Source organism: Cryptomeria japonica, chromosome 5 (genome assembly GCF_030272615.1).
Source record: "Cryptomeria japonica chromosome 5, Sugi_1.0, whole genome shotgun sequence".
NCBI lineage: Eukaryota > Viridiplantae > Streptophyta > Pinopsida > Cupressales > Cupressaceae > Cryptomeria > Cryptomeria japonica.
Genome location: NC_081409.1, coordinates 782,737,364 through 782,752,539, shown reverse-complemented (window position 1 = coordinate 782,752,539; position 15,176 = coordinate 782,737,364). Strand labels below are relative to the sequence as shown.

General features: G+C 34.5%; 1 protein-coding gene across 1 annotated transcript in view; it reads left to right on the top strand.

The window, feature by feature from the left end:
- Positions 1 to 1,873: 1,873 nt before the first annotated feature.
- LOC131049181 (preprotein translocase subunit SCY1, chloroplastic) overlaps positions 1,874 to 15,176 on the top strand; it is a 52,575-nt gene continuing 39,272 nt past the window's right edge. Inside the window, exon 1 of the mRNA XM_059221739.1 lies at positions 1,874 to 2,216. Coding sequence (XP_059077722.1) covers positions 2,011 to 2,216 — 206 coding nt within the window. The 5' untranslated portion in view covers positions 1,874 to 2,010. The remainder of the gene's footprint in view (positions 2,217 to 15,176) is intronic.

Genomic DNA, 15,176 nt, shown 5'->3' with positions numbered 1-15,176 from the left:
TTTTAGATATATTATTTATTTATTAGCATTAGTTGTAGATATTTTAAATGTATTTATTAAAAGTTGATGGGAGATTAATTTTAAGATATTTTTATCAGATTTGCGATATATGTATTTTTTCTATCTAGAGAAATAAAAAAAATTACTAAGGAAATAGAGTTGCATTTTAGTTAATGGTAATTTTATTTATTTTAATTATTTAATTAAAATATTTCTTGAGATGTATGTAGTGATTTAAATAGATTTGTTATATTTTTTATTTATATTTTTTATTTCTTAATATATTTTATTTAAATTATTTCTTTTATTTTTTAAATATATATCAATTATATAATTTTTAAACTTTTTTAATATCTAATTGGAAATGTTAATGTAATCATTAAGGTAATCATTAGCACATTAGCATATATAACTTTAATACATTATGAAAATTTAACACTAAATCTAATTCTGAATTGAGTATATATATCTTGAATAATTTTATATAAAATTCTAACATCAATAGTAATTTTATCCCTATCCCTAACTCAAATTCTAACCCTAACTCCTCCTCTCACAATAATTATTACCCCAACCTTATCTTTAATTTTATACCTAACCCTAACCGTGATTTTAAAACTAACTTATCATTACTTATTTTATAATAATAATGTTATATTTTTTTTAACTGAAAATATACAAAAGAATTGCAAAATAATGTTATACTTATTATAAGTATAAAATGTTATACTTATTAAAGATTATTTTAATTCAAAGTGAATAAAGTTTCACTTATCAAATTTATTCAGAAGTGAATAAATTTTATAATTGAATAAACTTTATAAGTGAAAGTTTATTCACTTTTGAATTTTTGAATTATAACTGAAACTTTATCTCTAACTAACCAAACCATAACTCAAAAGAATTGCAAAATAATGTTATACTTATTATAAGTATAAAATGTTATACTTATTAAAGATTATTTTAATTCAAAGTGAATAAAGTTTCACTTATCAAATTTATTCAGAAGTGAATAAATTTTATAATTGAATAAACTTTATAAGCGAAAGTTTATTCACTTTTGAATTTTTGAATTATAACTGAAACTTTATCTCTAACTAACCAAACCATAACTCAAAAGAATTGCAAAATAATGTTATACTTATTATAAGTATAAAATGTTATACTTATTAAAGATTATTTTAATTCAAAGTGAATAAAGTTTCACTTATCAAATTTATTCAGAATTGAATAAATTTTATAATTGAATAAACTTTATAAGTGAAAGTTTATTCACTTTTGAATTTTTGAATTATAACTGAAACTTTATCTCTAACTAATCCAATAAACTTTATAATTTTTTAGTAACAATTATAAATTAATTTTATTATATATATAATTAAAAATATAACTTTATTATTACTTATTTTATACTTATAATGAGAATTTGTTTAATGCTTAATATAATAATGTTGTACTTATTATAATAATGCTATACTTATTTATAAAGTTTGTTATTATACTTATTATGAAGTTTATTTTAGTTCAAAAGTGAATAAATTTTATAAGTGAATAAATTTTATAAATGAAAGTTTATTCACTTTTGATTTAAAAATAAAAGTTTATTTGAATAGCTTTATTTCTCCATCTATATATAGCTATATCTCTATCCATTACTCTCATTCTTCTAATGGCAGGAACTTGACGCTTTGCGTCCTTGTTTAAAAATAAAAAAACGATCGTCTACCTTGTCAAATTCCAATCTACCCTCGTATCGCCAATCATAAGTGTAGAAATATTTTGTAGAGGTTTTCCTCATGTCCACATTTGGCATTTGGCATTTAAAAAACATTTAAAAAAATCGACTGAAAAGTTAGAAAAATGAAAAATCCACAAACATAAATTGCCACTCCAAAAGCAGAGGTCAGTCTGTCTGCTTTCTCCATACATAATGAAAGGATAACGGTTCAATTGTGAGGACAGGACTTCCCATCCTGCCTGCCTGAAATAAAAAGTCCAGTCCAAGAAATTATGGCTTTATCTATACAAATTTGCTGTATATACCCGGTAGCTTCACCATCTGGGTTATCCAGGCTCTCAGTTTCTCAATATCAGAGACACCCATGTCTGAAAAATTCGTCTACTTTTCACAGGAAGAGTCCAATCTGTGAAGCAGCTTTCACTGTGAACAAGAGTAGCACTAAAACTAACTGGGGATTCCATTTGCCCTTCATCAGGTAAACCCAGTTTCATTTCATCATCTCAAGCGTAGCGCTCATTTTCAAAATTTGTTTAATCTGTGATTTTTAAATTCACCAACTCTCAGAGTCTTTTGTCAACATAAATTTTATGTTCAATTGAAGGAAACGATTTTGGCGTTTCTGAATCTCAGTTTCATGGAACGCGAGATTTAATTTTTTTTTTGTGTTATTTGAATTGCTTTTTTGTGTTTGAGCTTTTGGCTGCATTGAGAGCTATTCCAACATTAGGGTTTAGTTTAATTGCATTTTATTATTTTGTTTTTTGAGTAAAATTATAACACTCTCCAACTAGGGAAATGCTCCATCAAATTTATAATACATCTAATTTTGGAAGATTTTTGTTATGCCAAAATTTGACTGATAATTGCACCGACCTTGCATTGTTTGGATGTAGCCCGCATTAACACATGGTATATCCAGCAGAGCTTGTATTTGAGTCATCATTGTAACAATTGCCCTATCTTTCCACTGACCCATTGGTCAGGGGACAATTTAGATTGTCCATATTGCTATTCTAGAGTTTAGGCTGTTTTCATATTGACGAGAGATTTAAAACTATGTATATTATAATGATGAAGCTCCTAGTTCAGAGCCTCTCCTAGTCGTTTAACCTCTCGACTATCCAAGTTGGCCTCTACGATCTCAAAATACTCAAGCTCAAAAAAGTCATTAAAAAAAACATTTTTCCTTTGTTGAGCAGACATCATAAATTACAAAACGGGAATTAGCTGATTCACATTTGTGATTTAATAGTACTTGCAATTTCTAAACCAGTGTGAAAGAGAACTATATTAAGAGTGTGAAAGGGAAATTATATGACAAAGGAAGCAATTGCAAAGTTCAACTTAATAGGTTTTGAATCAAATAGGTCAAGATAGAGTAATAGAAAATGGTTTTGAAACAGAATTTCACATCTCAAAATACCATAAATGATATTGAAATGTTATCATTGATAATTATTTTAGCAGATTTGTAAAACAATAAAAGGGAGTGTTAAATATTTTCATTAGATAATAAAGACCTGCCAGTACAAAAGAAGAGAGCAACTATTTGAGCCACAACTTTATAGCTTATTATTATTCAAGTAAATTTTCCTTGATTTTTTCTATAAGTGGATGATGGAGTTAAAACATTGGACTTTGAGTTGAGAATTTGAGAGATTATAGGTACCAGTTTCAATGAAAAATCAACGCACGAGGAACGTTCCCTTTCAATGGGACAGTTGTTGCTGATATCTATCAGTTACATTAAAGTGAAAATATAGGAGGCTTGCTTTGGGAGGGATTAAGATTAGCCCACAAGACTAGGGCATGACTTCTCTCAAGGCATGTATTAGTTTTCCTAATACATATTTAACATGCATGGAATGCTACACTATATGTCTAAAGCATTCACGCACTGTTATTGTACTCCTTGCAGGTCTTCTAAACCTTCATGTATATGATGAACCTAACTGGAATGTAGTTCCCTAATAATTTCAGGGCATGCATTTAAGTAGTAAATTTCAAAGATTAACAAAGCATTAAGCTTGTAGAATATATAGGAAATTTAAGTATAACCAAAACAATCCTTCATTTTGATATAAAATATTGCTACAGTTCATTTTTTTCAGTACTACAAGCTGGTTTTTATCTTCCTGATAGGAACAACTCTGCTTTGGGTTCCACAATGTTTATATATTGTTATGTATATACTTTTTCTTTTCACTACCTTATTCGCTCTTTTTAAAATTTGATGGCTAGTGTCAAATTGAAGCTCCAAATTATCACACTTTGTTAGCATCTGAAAAGGAAATTTGTCCTAGCATAATCTTGATAACCTTAACAACCACCTTGGTACTATTGTTGACAATTGAAATGTAATTTTTTTTTGAATAGCTAGGATCATAAGAATTCCAAGGAAACAAACCTCGTTAGGTTGATATCAAGCCAATAGAGTTTCAGTTTGGTCTGCTTTCTATATTTTACTTTTTGCAAGTGCTCTTATAAGGTTCAAATATGTTAAAAAAGTCAGATAGAAGCTTTACTTAGTAGTTATGATATTGTCTACTATTTCCCACTAAAATGTGTCTTTAGATTTATATACATGGAAATCATTACAATGAGCCTAAGACAAATGGCAATAGTGTGGAATGCTGAGAGAAAAATAGTACGTCTCTTAATGATTCCATGTTAATGACCTTAACATCAGACGTAGAAACATACCAAAGAATGTGTCTCTATTTAGATGTCCTTAACATCTATTAGAAATATATGTCCATTTAAGGTTGCCTACCTGCGAATCTTTGATGTTGAACCACATCCGAACGGCTAGTGCTCAGTTCTATGCCAAAAATCAACAAAAAATCCGATTAAAGTGATTTCTTGTGGTTAGGGTATCACGACAGGTTGGTGGATAGTAAATGCAATCTTCTCGTATTATTTCACAATTTTAAAACTTTAAAAATTGTTTAACATCGTTGAAAATTGCAGCTGATTAAATGGGGATTTCTTGGGGAAAAAATTGTTTTGGCCGTAGATTTTTAAAAATTGCTAAAATTGAGATTTTTTGAGGATTTATGCTTTGATTTAAACCATCTTTTGGGGTCAAATTGTGAAAAATATTGGAATGAAGGGTTAATGATCAAAAGCAAAGAGATAAATTGGTATAATTGAGAGGTAAATTGCAACGCTTATCCTTCTCGGCCTTGGCAAGTGATACTAGGGAAATGTACTATAATGTTTGGAACTTTTGATTTAAAAGCTGCATGCAAGTGAAATGATAATTCGATGTTGTAATTAATTAAGGAGAGGAATACTCCTTATATAGAAATTTACAAGACGATCTTTCCATAATGGAAACAATCGAGAATAGAAACACGAAAGACAGAAAGGAAACTTCCTAAAACTAACTAAAGACAAAATTCATAAACGAAAGTTTCTAAATAGTAACTAAATGACCAAGATGATCATTATATCAATATTACTATATTATTTTAATACCCTCCCTTAATGGTCATTCTTCTAACTACCCTACAGAAAATGTGACATAATCTGCAGGACATTTGGCCGCAAATGCATACAAGGCTGCCCCCTTCTCTTCAAAATGCTTTGCAACATGAGCCTACTATTGAGACCCTCCTTGGTTCTGCAAAACTTCTGGATATGACCAAGTTTACCTTAATCTTTCTACCACAATCCTTCCAACATGATGTTGGGTAACATAGACATCCCTCCCTTTATTTAGAGACACCGAGATCAGCATCTCAAAACTCATGCTAAAAACCCATCATGATTTTTTCCCAAAAAAATCAGAAAATCCAAAAAATAGCAACACCCTTCATGATATTTTGTGGAAAAAATTAGAAAACCCACCAACAGAGAAAGAGCTTATCATTTTTGTGTGAAAAAATCATGCAAAAAATAAATAGAGAAATCACGATTTTTGAAGAGAAAATCATGCAAAACCCTCCATGATTTTTTGTGGAGAAAAATAAAAAAAACCCATCCACGATTTTTTAGTAGAAAATCGTACAAAACCCCCCAATCTGTTCAAAAAGTTTACTCGTGGCCATCACAAGTAGTAAACAAAAATAAAAACTCTTTGATTTTTGTTGAAAAAATCAAGCAAAACCCTTCCAAGATTTTTTGTGGAAAAAAATCAGAAAACCTATGAATTTTTTTACTAAAAAAATTTGCAAAAAAAGAACTTAAGATCTGATACCATGAACTAATAATTCGGTGTTGTTATTAATTAAGGAGAGCAAAACTCCTTATATAGAAATTTACAAGACGATTTTTCCATAACGGAAACGATCGATACTAGAAACACGAAAGTCAGAAAGGAAACTAACTAAAGATGAAAGACATAAACAAAAGTTTCTAAATACTAACTAAATGACTAAGATGACCATTATATCAATATTACAATATTATTTTAATAGCAAGGACATTGTATTTCACCAAAAGCCGCTTCATTCCACCCAACCTTGTTTCAGTATAGCTTCCTTTCGTTAGAGGAGACCTAGCAGAGCTTGAACACCAGTCGTCATCATCACAATATCGCTCTACCTTGCATTAGGCTATGGCCCTTGAGACTACAAGGCTTATATTTTGAGTCTAATGCAGTTGATTACTTAAAACAAATGAATGAATTGTTCAAGAAAGATAATAGTCAACGCTTTGTACTACTGGACTTGTAATGACCTGTTGGAATCAAGGAACACTGAGAGGGTGGGGGGTGAATCAGTTGTTGAATTTTTCCACTTTCAGATTAACAGTAAGTTCAGAATTCAGAAATTAATATCTACTTTCAGATTGTTTGCAGTTAGTTAAGTAGTTACAGATTAGTAATAAACAATAAGTAGGCAAAATGAACAACCATAAGACAAAACACCATTACCTTGGGAAAACCTCCTAGGAGGAAAAACCCAGCCATAATAGATCCTCAGATCTGATTATGAATTATTCACAAATAGGCAGATTACACACTTATCTATTAGGCTGATAAGGATGAACAACAACAAGATCCAGATGTCTAGGTCAGTACACAAACAACCCTAGATCTGCACTGCACCGTCTGTGTACTGACCAGCCCGCACCAAGGTGCGCACCAATCTGCTCTACATACTTGCATCTGCACTCTCTGTGTACTAATTTGCACACCATCCTTTGTACTAATGTCTGCACTTCTTCACACTTGGGAAGCTCCAAGTGCACACACAGTTCGCACCTTTAGAAGGATAATCTCGCACCCTCTTATGAGCAGAGATATTTCGCATTATACTTGTATGGTATACTTGCCCTAGTGATTGAAGTTAATTCACTCAGCAGCAAGTATACTTCACCTACTAGCAGCAGATGTATTTCACCTTCAATCAGATTTTGCACCAAAATTGCAGAGGTAGTTCACATATGTGTTGATATAAAAAAATGAATGATGAAAGCATACAAATGAATCCTTATTTATATGTGGAAGGGGAACTAATATTGGGTCGGCCCAATATTAGTTTTGGCGCCAACCTCTTTCTTTTTATTATTTTTTTTCCCACGCTTCATGTTGCTGATATAGGGTCAGCCCTATAGGAGTGTGCACACGTTAAGTTTATGTGTTTGGCGTGTTGATGGAGAGAAGGGCCCAGCCCTATTTAGACTTTGAATGCACACGTTTCCTTATGATTGCCTAACGTGTTGAAGGTATGGACCCAGCCCCATTCGGATTCTAATTAGAATCCGATTACAATATTATTTTACTCCCTAAGTAAAAAATAAACAACATCAGTGTTCTGTAATTTTTAACTTTATTAACCTGTTCTTTCAACCACTTAATGCAAATGAAGAAAGGTAAAGTGTAGAAACACAAAGCAAAGATTAGCAACACCATAACACCAAGGTTTTTTACGTGGAAACCCGGTTAAGGGAAAAACCACGGTGGGATTCAAACCCACAATATTAATATACTCTATTAGAAGTATAAAAATATTACATAAGGGGAATGCACATGCATTCAGGCACACTGCCTAGAGCTCATTGCTCAATTACATTAAGGGCTACAACCCTAGAAGGCTCACTGCCTTACAAATGATTACATATAATAATTGGAATGCCTGAACTGATAAGCAGCATCTACAAATGCTAAAAACAGTTCCGGTTAAGCACAAAAATATTGTATCTTACTCAACTTTGCAACATTGCTCTATTCTAATATTCTGTTGTAATCCGGAGCACAAATCCTTCAACCGCACACTTGAAATTGTGCACAATAATTCATAGATGCATCACGCATCACCATCGATCACAAAAATGATCAAATCAATCGGCCTAATATATCCGCATCAACAATTTAAGTCATCATCATGTTGGCCCAAAAACACATAACACACAAATGAAACGTGTTACGCAAGTCGGCTTAATCCGATTAAAACCAATCATGAGAACCAAAACAAAACGTTCACACGCTTCCCAAATGTCGGCTCACTAACCTCGAACACGCAAACAATCACCAAAATCCCTCCGCACGATCCGCACAATGAATCTCCACACGATACTGCTGATAACCATTGTTCTACCATAAACCTGTCTGCCAGATCTTCCAACTTACTCAATTCTTAACACCGGAGGCCACAAACCAGGAATAAGGCATATTATACGACCACAATGCTTCTCTGAGATCCGCAAATTAAAATACGTAGCACAAATGATCCGCTAACCAAAAAATTGTACTCTGCTGAATACACTGTTCTTCTCATCGGACCTAACAAATACTCAATCAATCTTCTGGTATGGATGAATTATGACTTGCGGATAGAATATCTGACATTAGTTGCCATCAATGACAACATCTTTACATACATGCAATGTCTCTTGCCAACAATCTCCCCCTTTGGCATTGATGACAACACTTAGTGAAAAATGATTAAGTGTCGAACCAAAACCAAAACCAAAGTACATACACTGCAACCAAAAATCTATGAAAAATGATTAAGTGTCGAACCAAAACCAAAGTACATACACTGCAACCAAAAATCTAATCTTCAGATTCCAAAGAATCAAAGAATCAAAGAACTCCCCCTAGGATCAACATTTTCACTTCTCTACACTCCCCTTTTGACATCAATGGCAAATGTAGGGTCTCGGAAACCAAAAATTGAAGCCAAAATGCTATATACATATGTACATACAGAGTTAACTCACAAAAGCTTAAAGATATCTGCATAGGAATTCTTTAATGTGACCAAGTGACTGTCCTAGCCCTTCTGCAGATTCTCCAACACCGTTATGAATCCACTGAACAAATAAGATTATGCCTCTGAAGTCTTGAGATCTTCCGGTTCATTAGTAGTCAGAGCATTCTGTGCATATTGCAAGGCACTAAGCATTATGTCCAACCTAGGAACAATGTGGCTCCTAAGTTCTCTGACTTTGCCAATTATTTTATCTCGGTCATAGCTTAGACTCCGGATCTTCTCAAGCAATGAGATTACCTGATCTTCATGATTATTCAAAGAATTTGTCAAAGGATCAACCGACTTAGATATGCTTTCTAACTGATCCTTATGCTCCTGAGACTTTTTCTCAATATCCACAGTGAACTTGTTTAAGGATAGACATGATTTATACAAGTTTCCATCTTCGAACATTGCATCCTGCAAGCTCTTCACACACTCTCCTAATGTGGCTCTATCTTTTGTAATCATTTTCTTCAAAGTTCGAAGCCTTTTAGCATTAAACTCATTTTGAGCCTTCTCCTCAGCAGATTTCTCAAAGGACTCAAAGTGACTGTCCACTGAGTTGATCAGATTCTTCAGATGCTCGACTGGAGTATTAGATGGATCTTTTTGAAAAGAGGGCATCAACTTCTCCAAAATGCCGGATGCCAAGGTTAGCAACATTTTGTCTTCAGTGTGAGACCTCAAGAGATCTTCCCTGGCTTTTGCTTGCGCAAATGATGCTAACTGCGGCATCTGAATAGGCGATAGAGAGTCAAGATTGATCGGTCCTTGCACGAATTCCGGGTCATCAACAATTTGTTTGCCCTTCACTGCTTTTGTAGTGTCTCTTGCCAGAATTGATTCCTGCTTGACCTCAACTTGTACCTTCTCTGCACTCTTCTCAGTTTCTGCTTCCTTCGGAGGATTATCATCCTTGATCTTATCTTCATCTGCATCCCCTGCATCCTTTTCACCCTTAACTTCTGCAGTGTTCTCAACTTTGACCTTTTCTGGAGCATTATCCTTTCCATGATCAACTGTCTGCACATCCAGAGTAGAGGTAGTATCACCTTGTGGTTCTCAACTAATTGAACACCCAGAACATTAACTTTTGGAGCATTTAACGAAATATCATCTTTTGTCTCCTCAGTTCTCGGATTATCCTGAGTTTTCTTAGGGACAACTTCATAGTTGTTCTCAAGCAAAATTTTCCTCAAAATTATCTCTGCATCTTTTGCAACTTCATCAATTTTTCCAATCATAATATTATTAACCCTAGTCTTGCTACGAAACTCAGGGTTAGCTACCTTAAGAATTCTAGCCATCTCTGCCTTAGCTATCACCGGACAAAGTTCTACGATTCTTTTAGTCTCTCTTCTTCTTTACTAGTCATAGTCTTCTTGCATCCAAAATTTCAAATAGACTCTTCGGAATTACTGTCAATAGTTCTATCAGGGCTTTACTATATACATTCATGTATTCTACAGTCGCTTCCTCTAGTTTTCTTTTACAGGATTCATCAAAATTGTCATACCATTTTGCTAATGGCTTTATGTTACCATTCTTAATGACTTCATTAAGAATCTGTTCTAATGTTACAGGAGGTACAATAGTAAATTTACCTTGTTTCAGTGCCTCATCAAACTTGGATGACTTCTATTTCTTACCAGATTTGCTTCCACCGGATGGTTTTTCTTTTGCAACTTTGGTGGCTTTAGGAGCTTTGGCCTTCACCCCCTTCACCGCCTCATCAGATTCAGTCTCTTCATCATCCATAGTCACAAATCTGACTATCTTCCTCTTCTTTTCACCACCAGATGGCTTGATTGAAGATTTAGACTTGTTTGTTGGCTTTGCAGGACCGGAGGAGGGAGTTGTGCTTCTGACTTGCCTTGGCTTAGGCACTTCCGGTTTAGCTTCCTTCTTCACAGTCTACTCCTTAGAGAGAATATTTTCCTCTCTAGCTTTCCGGACTGCTTCCTTAGATATCCCCATGCTCTCTGCAAGAGTCTCAACCTCTTTTCGCACCTTCTTCTGGATCACTGGTTTCTTGAACTGTTGATGAAGTTTTAAACTCTTCTCCTTGTATGTTCCAAACCTCTCCTCATTGGGGTCCACCGGTTGACTCAGCAAATGTTGTGCATATAATTCCAAAATTTGTTTATCTACCTCATAGCCCATTGGCATGATCCATATTGTCTGGGGCTCTACGACTTCCATCAGACATTGGTTTGTATCTACCATGAAGCAGATGGTGTCTTGGTATTTCTCTACAATAGTTTTAGGGATTCTTTCCCTTTTATGCATTTCCTTCTAGAATTTTTTGAAATAACCCCATAGATTCTTGTTCTAGACCTTGGAGTCACTAGAATTGTATAGGTGTTCTCAGATTTGAACTCCTACAGGTCTATCAAATGCTCATTGCACCTGACCAACACTCGGAATCTCATTCATAAAGTAGAAAAATATGCAAAGAAGCAATGTGCCGAATTTGAAAGGATGTTTCCTATTTTCTTTGATCTTCTTAGTATTCTTGATAAGCTCACTCCAGAGCAACTCACAAAGATCATACTTCTTATTTTCTCTCATCATCTCATATGCAACATAAATGGCAGTGCCGAAGATAGAGTTTTCTCTGCTAGAATAATAGATTTTATACCCAATGACCATTGATGTGAACTTGATATCGTGCTCCAGGATGTCATTAATTGTCGTTGCTCGTTTGTCAAATTTCGACCCTGCCGCATTGGTCACAATGTCATTCTTTACTGCCTTCAAGGATGACAGTTCTCCGGATGCACATAATCTTGTAACGGCTTGAATGGCTATCTTAGTGATTTTGTGGGGCTTGTCCAACCATATAAATTCATCATGTATTCAGCTCAAGATGAACCGGATCCATTCTTGTTCATAGAACATTGGAAACTTGATGAGCTGTGCAAAACCCTTGTCTTCCAATCCTTGGAATTCTAGTTTCAACACCAAACTCTTATCTGCTAGCTGATTGTTATACAGATTCAACATTTGAGAGCTTCCCAATTCCTCAATGGGACAATGCATGTATACCCTAATGTCTTCAATATCCAGTACTCCGTAGGGCATCGATGAAAACGCGCTTTTAGGGTCATCCTCCATGGAGATGAAGGGATGATTCTTGAAGCTTGGACGGGCATGCTCAGTGATGTTCACAACAAGAGGGGTAGTGGTACCAGATGTAGCCATTCTTGCAAATTCACAAATTTCAAACTAAGAAAGTTCTACTGATAAATACCTCGCACCGGATTAGGGTTTCTTGCCAAATCACTTTGGAAATCCGTAGTACTTGATCTCGCTTGATAGCCTTCTTCACAGAGCTCTTCAAACTTCTTCTCTTCAATCACAAAGTGTGAAATGAAGAGGTAAAATTACTTTTATTCACGACAGACCTAACTTTTTAGTGCAATAAATGCGCTTTGCCCTAATACTTCCAGATACTCTGCATCTTTAAGAACTCTTTTCTGAATCTTCAAATGTGCTCGAATTCGTCCAGATATCCATCAAAAGCATCTACAATCATCATATAAACCTCTACAACTTGTCGGAATTAGGCACAAATCTCAAATAGGGGGTTTGTAAGCTTCTCATGAAAACCTCCTCCTAAGGCCGGATGCCTTAGCTTAGTTACCGGATGTAGTTCTAGGACCCAAATCAGGTGCAGACCCACTTTTTGCCTCAGAATCACTTTCTTGACCCGTCTTCTTCATATGATCTCTTATCTATTCAACTTTTGCTTTACCCTTCTCATCTGGCTTCACATTCTTGTTCTTGTCTTCCAGACCTCTCCTATTCACATTTCTGCTTTTGCAATACTTAGCAATGTGACCGGATTTGCTTCAAGCATAGCAAACAACATTTCCTTGCATAGATCTGAAATTCATCTGATTTCCTCTTGATCTGCATTGATTAGCAACATGTTTAGGCCTACCACATGCATAACATCTAACATTTCTTCTATTTTGAGAGTTAATCATCACACTTTTGCACACATTTGCCTTATGGCCATACTTATTGCACTCGAAACATTGACCGGTAAAAGATGGACCATTATTAATCATCCTATTTCTGCACTGACTAGCCATATGACCAAATTTATTGCAAACAAAATAGTTACCATTGAATTTATGAGCATTAGGTTGCCTTACTGGAGGTTTACTTGAGTTGTTCTTTTGTTGAGCTGACTTGGAGCTTTCACCTTTCTCAAATCCAAGACCTTGAGTGTCATTAGGATTCTTCTGATTGACAAGCATCTCATCAAGCTTGGCTGAGCTGACCCGGAACTTCTCCTTGTACTCATTTGCAACATCAAGATCACATCTAATAAGAATGATCTGCCTTTCAAGATCTTCCTCATGTTGTCTAGTATCTTGCAGGTCAAGCTTTAGTTGTCCATTCTCACTCTCAAGTCTGCAACATTCTTCAGATTTGTCTTTCAGGGATTGAGCAAACTTCTCCTCATTCTTCTTCCTTTCCTCAATCGCTTTTGTCAATCTCATCACAATGGCTTCCATCTCATTCTTCTGGACTGCATTGGCTCTAGCAAGTCTGTCACATTCTTTAGTCTTTTCCTTCAAGACTTCTTCATCAATGCTTTGACTTTCTTTTTGCTTAAGCTGATCAACAAGCTCCTTTCTCTTCTCCCTTGATTTGTTCAACTGATCCTTCAATGTTTCAATGTATTCCTTAGCATCTTTAAGATTTGCTTTCACTTGCCGGTTCTCATCTTGTGCATGATCAAGATCTTCAAGAGCAAAAACCAACTGCTTTCTAAGATTACCGAAATCTATTGATTCACTTTCCTGGATCCACCTAGGCTTCTTCCGAGGAACTAGGCTCTAATACCAATTGTTGGAATCAAGGAACATTGAGAGGGGGGGGGTGAATCAGTGTTCTGCAATTTTTAACTTTATTAACCTTTTTTTTCAACCACTTAATGCAAATGAAGAAAAGTAAAGTGCAGAAACACAAAGCAAAGATCAACACCACGATAACACCAAGATATTTTATGTGGAAACCCAGTTAAGGGAAAAACCACGATGGAATTCAAACTCACAATATTAATATACTTTGTTAGAAGTATAAAAATATTACATACAGACACACTACCTAAAGCTCACTGCTCAATTACATTAAGGGCTACAACCCTAGAAGGCTCACTGCCTTACAAATGATTACATATAACAATTGGAATGTCTAAATTGATAAGCAACATCTACAAACGCCAAAAACAAATCCAGTTAAGCACAAAAATATTATATCTTACTCAACTCTGCAACACTGCTTTGTTATGATATTCTGCTGTAATTCGGAGCACAAATCCTTCAACCACACACTTGAAATTGCGCACAATCACTCATACATGCATCACGCATCACCATCGATCACAAAAATGATCAAATCAATCGGCCTAATATATCCACATCAACAATTTAAGTCATCATCATGTTGGCCCAAAAACGCATAACACGCAAATGAAACGTGTTACCCAAGTCGGCTTAATCCGATTAAAACCAATCATGCGAACCAAAACAAAACGTCCACACACTTCCCAAATGTCGGCTCACTAACCTTGAACACGCAAACAATCACCAAAATCACTCTGCACGATCCGCACAACGAATCTCCACACGATACTGATGATAACCACTATTCTACTAGAAAACCTGTCTACCGGATCTTCCAACTTACTCAATTCTCAACATCGGAGGCCACAAACCAGGAATAAGGCATATTATACGACCACAATGCTTCTTCGAGATCCGCAAAGCAAAATACACAACACAAATGATCCGCTAACCAACAAACTGTACACTCTACCGGATACACTGTTCTTCTCACCAGACCTAACAAATACTCAATCAATCTTCCGGTATGGATGAATTATGACTTGTGGATAGAATATTTGACATTAGTTGCCATCAATGACAACATCTGTACATACATGCAGTGTCTCTTGCCAACATGACCCTTATATATATATATATTTTATAGTTTACTTTAATCATTTCACTACATTATTATTATTAAAAAAATTATTATTATTCCCAAATTAATATTAAAAATTATCCACAATTTATTATTAACTAAATAGATATTATTCATTTACAAAGTTAATTATTAATATTATATTACTTACAAATTAATAAAATCATCCACAATTTATTATTAATATCTTTGTTTATGTGCTTAACATATATTAAAATTTGTTTATA